This window comes from Cavia porcellus, unplaced genomic scaffold (assembly GCF_034190915.1).
Source record: "Cavia porcellus strain 051 isolate PalLab524CR breed Dunkin Hartley unplaced genomic scaffold, mCavPor4.1 scaffold_19, whole genome shotgun sequence".
Lineage (NCBI taxonomy): Eukaryota > Metazoa > Chordata > Mammalia > Rodentia > Caviidae > Cavia > Cavia porcellus.
In genome coordinates this window covers 34,898,165-34,911,167 of record NW_026947502.1, presented here as the reverse complement: position 1 = coordinate 34,911,167, position 13,003 = coordinate 34,898,165, and the positions used below count along the sequence as shown (strand labels likewise).

Genomic DNA, 13,003 nt, shown 5'->3' with positions numbered 1-13,003 from the left:
ATTTCCAAGCTTCCTGTATTCTGCACTGCTTTCATCTGAGAGATCATCTCTGGGATCATCCTATCAATGGGGGTGGTGGGGGAGGGGGGCAAGACTCTACATTTGTATCATGTGTCTGCCTTTGTTCTCTCAAAACAGCCTCTTGCAATCTTGTGCCTCTTTCAACCTTTTCTTAGCATTTTGTAACATATATGATGTGAAGTTTAAAAATGTGACTTGGCTGTTATAAATATTAGTAGTTAAGACTGGAATGGAACAAAAGAATTTGTGATTATCTTGGTCCTGATCTAGGAAGAATCAAGAATACCCAATTAAAACTAGGGATATCTGTGATGCTATTCAATGCATTCTAGCATTATGGAAGGTCTACACGACTGCACAGCTAGCTCACAACAGAAGGGTTAAATTCATCTGAAGATGAGAGAGTTTATACTTTATCTGTACCTAGAAGTCCCTTGTCATGCTGTTTGCAAGCTGGAGAACCTGGGAAGCCCATGGCACTGCTTAGTCCCAGTACAGGGTTCTGAGAACTAGGCAGCTGCTAGTGCAAATTGTGGAATCAAACCTGGAAGGAATTAAATTTGTGGGAAATCAGAGAAGCTGGAGTTCTGATGTGCAGAATCAAGAAAGATGATGTTCTGCTTCTAGAAAAGCCTGAATTCACCTTTTCCCTGACTTTGTATTGTATGCAGGCCCTCAACTGATTGAACTGAACCTATGACACTGGGTGAGGGTGGATTTTCCTTATTCAGTCCACTAATTCAAATGCCAATCTCTTTTGGAAATGCTCTTAAAGATGTACCTGGAACTAATGATTTACCAACTGTTAACTGTTGACTGTTAGCTCAGTCAAGTTTTTATCTCCTAAAATTAGTTGTAACAGACATAATCTTGAGTAGCTCATAGATAAGTGATGAAATATAAACATTAAAAAATAATTTTAATTGAAAGATAAAAATAGCAACTGAAAATGTAATTCAAGCAGTAATAGAAGAAATTTTTTAGAGATTTTTATTGCTTACATTTGAAAGAAAAAAAATTGAGCATCCATTCCAATAATTTAGAAGGATAACAGCAAAATAAACAATAAGATAAAGGATATAACAAAGATAACAAAAATTAATACAATAAGCATAAAAATCGAGGCAAAAAAGAGTACTTTGTCAAAAAATTTATGAAATTGATAACTTCCTAGCAAGAATGCTAAACAGAAATAAGAAAAGCACAAAGAACTGTATTGTTTTGTCTTTTACTTATTCATTGCTTTTAAGTAATGATGTTTTGACCAGGGATATAGCTCAGTGGCACAGTGAGTGGCACAGTGCCTGTCTTGTAATCACAAGGTCCTGAGTTCGGGGAGGGGGAGGGGGAAGGGGGAGAGGGAGAGAGATTTGCATTTCCCCCAGACTTTCCTTGAACTCCTCGGCTCAAGGGACCCCTCTATCGCCCAAATAGCTGGCACTCCAGACTGACATCACTAGTCCCAGCACAAACGACTATTAAGTGTGTGTGTGTGTGTGCATGTGCGTGTGTTGAGGGAGGTGGCACTGCAGAGCCAGTTTCATACGTGTAACAAAACTGAGTCAAGAATGTGTCACCGGGCCAAGTGCACAGTGTTATTAGGAGCCTTGGCGGCCACATCAAGGTCTGTTCTAACTGCTATCAGATGCAAAAATGATACATTGCTACAGATACTGCAAACATGCACAGAAAGTATTGTGAACAGCTTCCTGCCAATATATGTAAAAACTTAGACAAATAGGCAACTTTCAAAATAATGTGTCACTAAGGTTAATTCATCCAGGAATATAAAAGCTGAGTAGTACCATAAACTTATTAATAAAATTGAAAGAACATTTCCTATAAAGGAAACCTTAGGCCCCTATAGCGGCATTGGTGAGCTCTACCTAACAGTCAAAGAGCAACAAAATAATTCCAGTTACATATAGACATATATAACCTTAATACAAGCTCCACAATGATAGTACAGGAAAAAAAAATAGGCCAATTTTACCTTTCAACTGAGATGTGAAAATCTTAAGCAAAGTGCACCTGAGTTAATATATAAGACAATATATAGTGTATTTTGACTGTGATGGGATTGTCTCTTGAACAAAAGCAGAGCTAGTTTTTTTTAATCAGTGTAATCCATGTCTTTGAGAAAACCTAAATGAAAACCACTAACTTGCAAGAGTTAAGGATAATGAAGTTCTGTTTTTTTATTTTTGGCTAGGAATATGGACTCAGAATCACTTTATGTATTCCTATATGTGTTTTCCTCTCTGGCATATTCCATTTTGGATTAGGTTGATTTTCAGCCAAGAAATATGAAAGCAAGCCTATGGGTGTGCCACCCAGAGGACGTGTGTGATGCTACTCTTCACAGAGGGCAGCATATTCCCATTCATAGCCTGCCATTAAAAAGGAGCCGTGACCAAGCTCATAGTGAATATGTAATCCATTAATATGCTTTGTAAGGCAAAGAAATCCATACACAATATACCTTCTTTAACCAAGGAACACAATCTTTAAGAAAATAATTTAAAAGTTCAATTGGATCACAAATATTATTACCTTCTTGCAGGTTAACCTCAGAGGCCTAAAGGACCAAGCTTTCTATGAGGTCATGTGAAACTCAGTGAACATTTCTTTGAGCTAAATCCTCTTCATTTTAACACTCTTTCTCCAAACTTGCCTTTGAATTCTTTAACCCTGATTCAACCTTTCTGCTTATCTCCTTTATATATCTAATTTAGATATGCCAAGCCAATAAGCTGCCAAGTATTATTTTAATTGTTTTTTTAAAGGTTAAAGATGCATGCCTCAGCTGTGCTTTCATAACTAAATTATTAACTGCTAAAGGGCAGACACTTTGCCTTTTATATTAAATTTGATCAAGAGAACAATAGAACTGTAGCCGGAGGATTTTAAAGTCTGTTTATTCCAGCTGCTCATTTAGTTGTCTCTAAAATGTCTCTTCCTAGGAGTTCTCAAACCTGTGCTGAAACACATCAAAGATTGTTGAATTTGTGCACAGCAGGACATTAAAAATGCTCACTAATAGTGATCATATCCTAAGCACACTTCAGTAAGAAAAATGCACTTCCTCATTTCTTTCTTTCATGTCACTTATTAACAGTCTTAGCAGGAGAGGAGAGGGAGAGAGAGTTGCATTTCAAAATACTCTATTTCCAATGTTACACTGAAATTCAGGGTTATATTTATTATTCAGGAAAGGACCTTCATTAAGCACTTTCTTTAGATAGCTAAAGGATAAAGACCTGATTTTTGTTGCCTCAGAGATGATAGTATTTCCTCCTTTTGATCGAACGCATACTTTGAGTTGCTTTTTTTTTAAATTTTCTCCGAGGAGATCGGGTGGGCTGTGTTTATTTGTCCTTTCCCATCCAATTCTCCTTGTGACCACAGACACAGATTTTAAGACAACTGTCCTGCGTTCACAACATAATTTTTGGCCAAAGAGTCCAGTGGCCCTCATGGGAATTGGGCTTCTGAATTTGGACCAAGTTTGACATTAATAAAAGAGTAAAGACTCATGGTGAGTTTGTTGTGGACCAAACAGTTTCCTGCTGCTTCTGTTGACATCACTATTACCTAAAAATTGTGAATATGCTGTGGCAGGGGAAGGGGACACCTGGCAGGCAGTTTGTTTGAGTTCTTCCAGCTAACGCAGTATGTTAGCTCAGAATTCAGAAAGGTAGCTACTGCTTTTGTTTTGAAGGGAGTATTTCCTCTCTTGCTACTGAGGAACATTCTCTGAACAGTCCATTTAACTGAAAGATAAATGGCCACTAAACATAGATGATATCCTAATATGCTCTTCATGCCCTGCACTGTCATCCTCATGGTCATATCAGGGTCTGTTCTAAGCAGTACCAGGTGTAAAAAGGAGACAGCGCTACAGGTGCTGCAGACATAAAAAGAAAACGCAATCAGCTTTCCTAAGAGAGGCCCCAGCACTTAAATGAAGCAATCAATGGAAAAGAAGGAGCAAGAGATTGAAAATGGGGAGTTATGGTGGCCAGAGCACAGTTTATCTGATGCATAAACTGTGCACATTGGCTGCTGCTGGAGGTGAACTATGCACACATCTTTGTAGCTCTGGTCCCAAATTTTGGGAAGGGCGTTATTTTCCTAAAGTAAGAGTTAGCTGAGTAGAACAAGGAATCAAAGATGACTAAACCCCTAACCAGAAGCTGACTCCTCCATGGAATATATCCATCCTCAAGAGTATGGATTTGGGCCCTAAGATAATTGACTATTTTCATTTTCTTTATAATAATGACAATATTTATTATTTTGTGAATTGTTAGGTGCTAGTGAGGTACCAAGTGTTACTTTTTTTAAAAAGAGTTTGTAATCATAACATGCCATTTTGGAAACTGAGAGTTTATCTGCTCCTGTTTTTATATATTTGCTCCTGTTGTCTGAAGTAGATTCCAAATACGTGTGACCACTTAATTGCTAACACTTATCAGTTTATCACATAGAGGGATTGTCTGCGGTGTGCTCATTTGTAAATTATTTTACTTTCTCACAATAAATCTATAAAGAACATGCTATCCCCATTTTAAAACTGAGGAGACTGCAATTTAGGTTAAATAACTTGCTCCTTATGATGACTGTTTTGGCCCCAAGCAGTGTGACTACAAAACTCCAGTTCTTAACCATTCTCCTATGCAATGGGCAGTGTCTACAATATTAAGATGAAAGAGAAAATGTCCTTTTCTAAAAATGGGGAGGAAAAGTAAATGTAGGTATTCATAGGCTATTGATAAGACTGAATAAAGTAATACATGTAAAGTGCTTGAAATAGTGTTCAGCGTATATTCTAATAGTGTTAGCTCTCCTGCTTATTGTTAGTGTCTTCAAGGTGAAATTTAGGTGTTGCAAAGGCTGAGACTTGTTTTATTCTCAAGAAACCCTACAGGGAAGGTGGCATAATGCCTTTGGTGAATAGCAAAGTAATTACAGGCCTTGGAACCCGACCTGGGTGGTATTTTGAAGATGAGATTAAAGTACAAGCCCGTAACTGCCAAGTACCCAAAGAGCAAGGATCTCGTTGTTTGGCAGGTTCTCTGTTCCAGCCTTCCCTCCAAAAGCAGAGTTTCCCCAGTGTTATGTTTTATAAACATGTCAAATTTATACATGTCTTCTGTGGTGTTTTTTTCTTTCATCTTGAGGGGACTGCTGGGGATTGCAGACAGGGCCTTCTGTATGCTACGCACGAGCTTTACCTCTGAGAGGCATTCATAGCTCTTTGCTTTTCAGTAAGTGACATATTTAGAAGCTGCTCTACCATCTTCTAAGACTAAGTATTGTATTTTGCTGTTGTAATGAATACACCTTATCTTGAACTTATGAGTCTTGTAGCAGCTGCAGTAGCAGCTACAATGGCCTTCTTTGCTTTGTGTACAGAGACCTATGGCTTTGGACTTTAGAACCTATAGCCATGTAGTCAGTTTCTTTACTGGTCAAGAGAGAAACTGCACAGTGATTATTATAGACTGAAAGTTTGTGTTCTCTGAAAATTCTTATGTTGAAGCCTTAACCCTGTGTGACAATATGTGGAGATAGGGCCTTTGGGGGGGGCAATTGGTATAAAGAGATCCTGAGTGTGTGACCCTCATCATGGGATTGGAGTTTTCATAAGACCAAACACCAAAGAGCTTGTTCTTGTCCTTTCTGTGACATTGTAAGTACATATCAAGAAGGTGGCCATCTGCAAGTCAAGAAGGAGCCCTCATCAGGATGTGATCAGACTGCTACACGGTCTCAGGCTACCAGTATCCAGAACCATGAGGAAATAAATGCCTGTGGTTTAAGTCATGCAGGCTATGGTTCTCTGTTGTGGCAACCTGAGCGTACTAATACACACAGTGGTTATTACCTCCTAGGGAATCTTTGAGAAAAAGCAGGAAAAGAAAATGCTGGCACAAGTGAGTCTCGCCTGTCTACCAACACCCTGTTAAACAAGTTGCGTCATCCGTGTAGGAGATAGCATAGGAGACTGCAAGATAAGAGGTCAAATCACAGTTTTAAGGTAATATAGATATAACTGTGAAAGAAAGATGATGCTCTTCTGGCTTTGGGTTCCATTTTGTGAATCTCTGCTGTTTTTGCTTCCATCTTCACTATTTTTTAAAGCTTAGTTCTATGATTTGGTCCACACTGAGGGTGTGCTGATGCTCCCCTGTGATTGAAGGCTTGGTCCACAAGTGGTGTTTTGGGGAAGTGATAGAACCTTTCAGAACTGGGGCCTGGAAAGAGATCCCTGGCTCTCTGTCTGGCTTCCTGTTTGGCAGGGTAGGAGCTTCTGCACTTGGGCACCTTCTCCATGCTACAATGCATCCAGGAGATAGGGTCTGCACCAGAGCTGAGACAGTGCAGGTACCATGCCCTTGGCCCTCCAGAACTGTGAGCTGAGTCCAAGTTTCCTCTTTTTAAGTTAGTTGCCCTGAGTATTTTATTGTAACACTGCAAAGTTCACTAAGGCACATAGTGTTTCCTTTTCAGTCACTATATTTTACCATATACAAAAGGTGAAATATAAATGCATATACAGATAATATATATTATATATATATAGTTTCTTAATAAGAATATTGTATTCAAATAGAAAAATGTCCTTTTGTTGCTATTTTTCTATACATGAACAAAGTGCCATTGCTACATTCTTGCCTTAACAAACCAAAAATAATGTCTGGCAATTAATTCTCGATGCTGAACTGTAATAATATAGAGAGCATATTTCAATAAAGTTGCAATAAATTTCAAAAAAATGGTTGCAATAAAGTTTTTTAGAAAAAGGAAGGGGGATTGGGGTATGCCTCATTGTACCCTGCTTGCCAAGCATGTGTGAGGCTGTTTGGTCCCCAACATGACAAAAACAAAAAGAAACCTTTTGCTGTTACTATATTTGAGAGAATGTGAAAATATTAACAGTATTAAAATCTGATGCTTCATTCTTGTATTCAAGTCTTTTCAGTTCTTCCCCTCTGGACACGTAGGTAAGATCACATGTCCTTCGTCCCCTCAGATTGAGCTGTCCTGCATGACTGCCTCTGGCCAGTGAGATGTGATCCATTTCAGTGCCAGAGCTCTCACTCACCAACAGGATGCCCTCCTGAACTCTACTCCACCTAGACAGCAATTCATGGCCCTGAGATTCTACGATGAGCAGAGATCTCTGTTAACCCGAAGGAGAGAGAAACCTTTTTGGAAGACACCTACATGTGGTGTAGGAAGCAGAATGTTAGGTACTGTCTTATCCTAACCAAGAGAATTATATTTACAAACCTCAGATACTCCCATTGGGCAATGGAACAGTGGTTACAAAGGAATTAGTGCCTAAAATGACCCTAATTAGTTGTCTTTATATTTTCCTGAGGAAGGAAAGTAACTAGAAAATTCTCCACTTGTCCACTTTAGTTGTAGAAAACAGTTCGGTGGGTGTGGCTATGTCAAGTGATACTTTCGTACAGTAATAAAAAAAAATCACATTACATTGCTTCATTTTGCTAAGTGACCAGCAGTGACCAGCAGGAACAGTGGAACTGTGCAGATATGGGTCTTTGTTAAGGAAAAGAAATCACAGCATCTTTTGGAGGTGAACAGGCCTCTTCTATGTACACATGTCTTGTAAGAAAGTTCATGAGACAATTGATCTGATGTGTAGATATCAAGTAAAATCTGAATCATTCTAAATCTTGATACTTTCACTGATATTTCTTTTGCTTTTATAAGAAATATTAAGCTAGGTAATATACCTAGCTCAGCGATAGAGTACTTACCTAAGATGCATGAGACCCTGGATTTGACCCCCAGCAGCGTATGGAGACACAGAACCTGGGGAATTGCACCCTGGTGGTGTAATTACAAAGCTTATTTTGAGTATTAAGGCAAGAGCATTCATGTTAATACACACACACGGAGTCCAGGGAGGATAAAGGAAACTTTCCTCACTTGCCACTACAGATTTCATGAGATATTTGAAAGAGTGAATTGAGGAGCCTTCTCTTTCATTGCCTCGTAATGCTGTTGCAGGGAAAATGCTTCAGAAAAGTCGTTGAACAGATTCTAGCCTTCATCAGAGCAAGAGCTCCTTGCAGCATAGATTTTATCTTAGTTTGTAATTAAAGATTTTCAGTAACCCTTAACATTTTTAGTGTCTCTTGCAGTATTTATTACTTACTAAGTTCAGGACTCTTGGAGGTAGGCAAGCAGAAAGGCTGGGAGGAAGGGAGAAAGCAAGGAGAGAGGATGGTGAGAGAGGGGCCTCAGTGTTTTCATTCCTGAAGCACAAAACTGGTAGACATTAGCCAGGGGCCGAGCATAGACTGACCAGACCCTCACCCCACGGGCACCATCGCCTTCAGAGGGCAAAAAGAAGATGGTTAGCAGGCCTACATTTTCAAAGATTTTTACTGGGATTATTCCAACGTCTGACTTGTTTTTGTCTTAGGAATGTTGGTTTTTATCTAGAAAAATCTGATATGAAGACTTAATGAAAGGAGAGTAAATGAATATTATATGTTTTTAAAATGTACTTTGTATTGTTCCATTTGTGTGGGTATTATTATGATTACTTGATTCTTAGCAAAAAAAATCTGAGTTTCTCAACATTATTTCAGCAAAAGTTGTTATGCTAACAATGGGAAGAGCTTAGCTAAATATGATCCTGCCAGAAACTGGGTTTCAATTTATTAATATTACATAATAAATTTCAAACAAATCTTTTTCTTTTGCTGTCTTATCCAAGTTAAAGTCTTAACTATATGTTTATTATTTGAAAATGGGGCTTTGTGTTTGTATCAAGAAAAAGCCTAAGGGTATAATTTATTTTAATTATTTTGAAAAAGTAGTCGCCATGTTGCTTTTCCAGGCTAAAAAGTGAAAACCTGGCATACTACAACCATGAATATTTCAGTAATGTCAATAAATGTTTATCAAACACCTAATATGTCCCAGGCTGTATGCACAGTGCTGGAGCTACTGTGGGGAACACAAGGCAAAGACTGATACTGTGTCTACTTGACTTCCATGTGAAGTAGAGACAACCTGGGACTCAGTCCATTAGAGGGCACCCGTGTTTCTACTCGGACCTTAGTCTGTCTGTCTTCTTGCCACTTGTTGCTGGGCCAGAACAGTGAAGCTGAGGCAGCTAAGTAGATAACAGTGCATTCTGAGAAGGAGGGGAGGAGAAGAGGCATTTTAGAGTCCAGGTTGAAGGAAAGCAAAACCTCCTTTGCAATACAGTTGATAGATTTTGTATAAAAATAAACTTTGAGCAACTATCAGCATAGTGATAGTATTGCTCGCTTTGACATAAAGCAGCTGATAGTGCTTTATAAAAAGACATAGTGCTGTATAAAAAGAATGTTGGATCAGATGGATAGAGATAAATAGAGCAGGAACAGTAGGGAGAAACCATCTGAAAATAGTTTGCCTAGTCATATTGATTAAATTGTTCAGTACCCCGTAGAAAGAGATTGGCCATTCATGTCAGAACCGTATGCAATTTGTAGTTTGTTGAATGTATACTCAAGTAAACTATGGAATAATCTGTATATAAGGACTGATCAGAACATCATATATTTAAAATAAAAAGTTTATTACAGTAAGACACATTACTGTTAATCCCTCTTAAAATATTCTCCCTCACTTCAAACACACCCATTGTTCTTGCTATTTCCTGAAGCAGTTGTGGAAGTACTCTTTCATGAATGTGTTTACAAGGTGTGATAAAAATTCGGTGAATGTTGCTGTTAAGTGCTGTTCAACACAAAGGAGGCTCATAAAAAATTACCACGTGTCCTTATCCACTGCATTCATGGGAACTCTTAGCATGTGACTTCGGGCTCTTCCCCAGAATTAAAATGAACACAAAAGGTAAACATTTGAATCTCCTCAGTACATTGACACAGATGTGGCATCACAACTAGACACAAAGGGGACTCCCAAAACTTCCAGAAGTGGCAAGAATGATGAGCTAAGTGATCAGTAAAGGCAAGTTTTTGGAGGGATTAATTACAGTTTGCTTTTTTACTGTAGTAAATTTTTTAATATTTAAACATCTCTATTTTTATCATATCATGTATATTCTCATTTCATGGTACAAACTGAATAATTTTGAGTTTCTTCTTTGTCATAAGTCATGTATTAAAGACCCGCCAGCATGAAGCTCCTCAAGCAGGAGCTACAATTTATCATGTCTTCCACTATGTTTCTAGCAAAAAGTGCTGTGCCTGTGTGGCCCTTTGTCATGTTGCCTGGCTGCTTGGGCTTTTTGATTACCCTTTCTCTGTTTAAGAAATCACTCTCCTTACAGGTTCTACTTTCCCAAAGTAGAAACCAAAAAACACAATTTCCCAGCCTCCATTGTGTCTAAGGCAGAGAAACGTGACACAAGCTCCACACACACCCACATGCACCCACAAGAGATTTCCACTCAGAAATGAACCACACAGTGGAGCTGTCTTTTCCCCATTCTAACTTCTCTAGACAGGCTGACAGTCAAGCGTCAGGCTTTCACCCCAGGAAGTTTCCCTGAACTTTGCCTGTCCTTCTCCAGGTGGGCGATGTTAGGTACTCCTTCTCTAACTCTACTTTTCTGGGCTTTACCATTGTATTACAATTACTAGCACCTTTTATTAGGTTACAATAACTGCTGTAGTAGGTAAGCTAATACTGTTAAAACTATCAAAACAAAAATATGCATTGAATCAAATACAACAGAAGTTTCTTTGCTAATCACATCAACTCAAAGCAAGTATTGGATGACACAGAGCTCCCCTCAGGAGATGAATCAGGAATCCAGGCATCTTGCACCGCATGGCTCCACCATGTCTAATGGCTTCCAAGGATGCCATTCTTGTTTGAACCAGGTCAGAAGGCCTGGAAGTATTGCTTCTCACTCATGTTCACATTTTATGGTCTAGAACTCAGCTGCCAGGCAGTACGTAGCATAAAATACAGTCTAACTTCTTCTGGGTGTGAGTACACTGACATTAGAAAGTCACGGTAAAGTGTCATGTCTTACTGTTTGTCCTCTCACTTGCTTCCTTTTTTCCATATTTGAGAAACAAAATTACCAGTGCTGAGGTTAACACAGTTAGCCTGTGTCAATCACAGGCAGATGTGGCTCTGGTCTGGATTTCTTTTACTTGACTCTCCAGTGCGTTTTTGCTAAGCATTTCAGTTTGAGGGATGCATATTCATTGGCTGGTTATTTCTGAATGCTCTGCCTAAAACTGCTTTTATCTCCAGGCTCCCCATGTGTCAGTTTGAAAGGGAAAGTGCTTAGCAGGCAGCCTGGATGCCTCCTGTGTTCTAAGCTGCTGGCACATGGGAGAGTTAGGAAGTTCCAAATCATCGCCTATTGGCCATTCGCAGGCTAATGATAGAAATGTCTCTTTATTTTCCCTGCTTCTCCTGGACCTAGGTGCCTTATCAGCAGCCAAGGAGAGCTGGGAATATGACTCTGGTGCCAGGGATCTCCAGAGCCCTGACTTGCAAACTCAGTCAGCCCTACAGAAGCTGCTGGAGTGTGGCGGAAGCTCTTTGCACCGGCAGGCTGCTCTCCACAAACTGCTCACGCTGTCCCCACAGTTTGGCACCTCTGTAGGAGGAAGCTACCTAGAGCTGGCCAACACGGTGAGTATGTTTTCATTTACAGAGCCTATCTACAGGTCAATCTGTATTCCATTTTAAGTTTGAGCTTCAGGTTATATTCAATATTGTCTTCTTTACTAAATCTTGGACCATTTCTATCATTGTCATGTTTAGTGCTTCAAAGCTGCTAGTCTGCAGGAGACCTCACTATCTTTATTAAGACCAGAATAGTAAGGTATGGTGGTGCACTCCAGTCATCCCAGCAGCTGGAGGCCAAGGCCGGAAGACTACTATGAGTTTGAGGCCTGTCTCAGCTACAAAATGAGTTCAAGGCCTGCCTGGGCTACAAAGCAAGACCCTGCCTTAGGAAACAAAACCAAAAACCAGTGGACTCTTGAAAGGTGTTTTGATTAAGTCCATAACTTATGCAGGTTTAATTACTAGAAAATCTATAATAGCTTTCTTATAACTAAAATACTTCTATTGGGCCAGACATAAATTAAGAGGATACACTTCTGTTTCCTAATTTGGGCTTTACTCTTTTGAAAAACAAAGAGGAAAATGTTTTATTGAAAGTTTATTGTTTTTGCTTATGCTTTTGAAATATTTTCTGTAGAAAACTATGGGACAATTTAGGATTTTATTATGCTTAGTTTAACTTTCCTGTTTTTTCTTTTCTTTCTTTCTTTTTCTTTTCCTGGCGCTAGGAATTTAACCCAGAGCCTCAGATCTGCTAAGCATACAGCATACACTCTACCACTCAGCTACATTCCCAGCCCTTTCCCTTTCTCTTTTATCTTGAGATGAGTCATTACCATGCCAGCCTTTGGGTAAACAGCTATTGTCTGGCTTTGTGAGAGCAGGGAAGGAGGGCAGGTGGCTGATGATCTGGGACTCTGTGGACCTAATGCACTTTACACATTAGGATTGCTACTCCAACACTGAGAAGGTAAAAAACCTACTTAGCCTTTTGCAGTTGAAGTTCAAATGATGGAATAAGCATCCTGACCATTTTGACTTGTACTTATATTCACATTCTGCTTTGATGTAGGTTTCCAAACAAATGTATGACATATTTCTGAATTCAGACATTTTTTGGTGAGATGTTTGAAGGAACTAACAATCCTGAATATACTAGCAATAATTAAAACATAATAATTAGGCAAATCCTATATATGGGTGTATGTGTGTATGTGTGCATGTGTACAGGCATAGCTCAATGGGAAGACTCCAAAGTCAGTACCCAATGGAAAATTGTTAACTGGTAGCCAAGGATAAGCTACTAAAGCATAAAAACAAACAAGCAAACAAAAAAAACCCCTAGAGAATACCAGAAGAGCACACATAAATAAGCAGCCTCTACCTGAAC

The 13,003-nt window shown here is 39.1% G+C and overlaps 1 protein-coding gene across 2 annotated transcripts in view; it reads left to right on the top strand.

Annotated features, from left to right (window-relative positions):
* Mcc (MCC regulator of WNT signaling pathway) overlaps positions 1-13,003 on the top strand; it is a 406,401-nt gene that overhangs the window by 109,739 nt on the left and 283,659 nt on the right. For both annotated transcript variants that reach the window (XM_003473179.5, XM_063230937.1), the window contains exon 3: positions 11,465-11,676. In XM_003473179.5, coding sequence (XP_003473227.3) covers positions 11,465-11,676 — 212 coding nt within the window. The remainder of the gene's footprint in view (positions 1-11,464; positions 11,677-13,003) is intronic.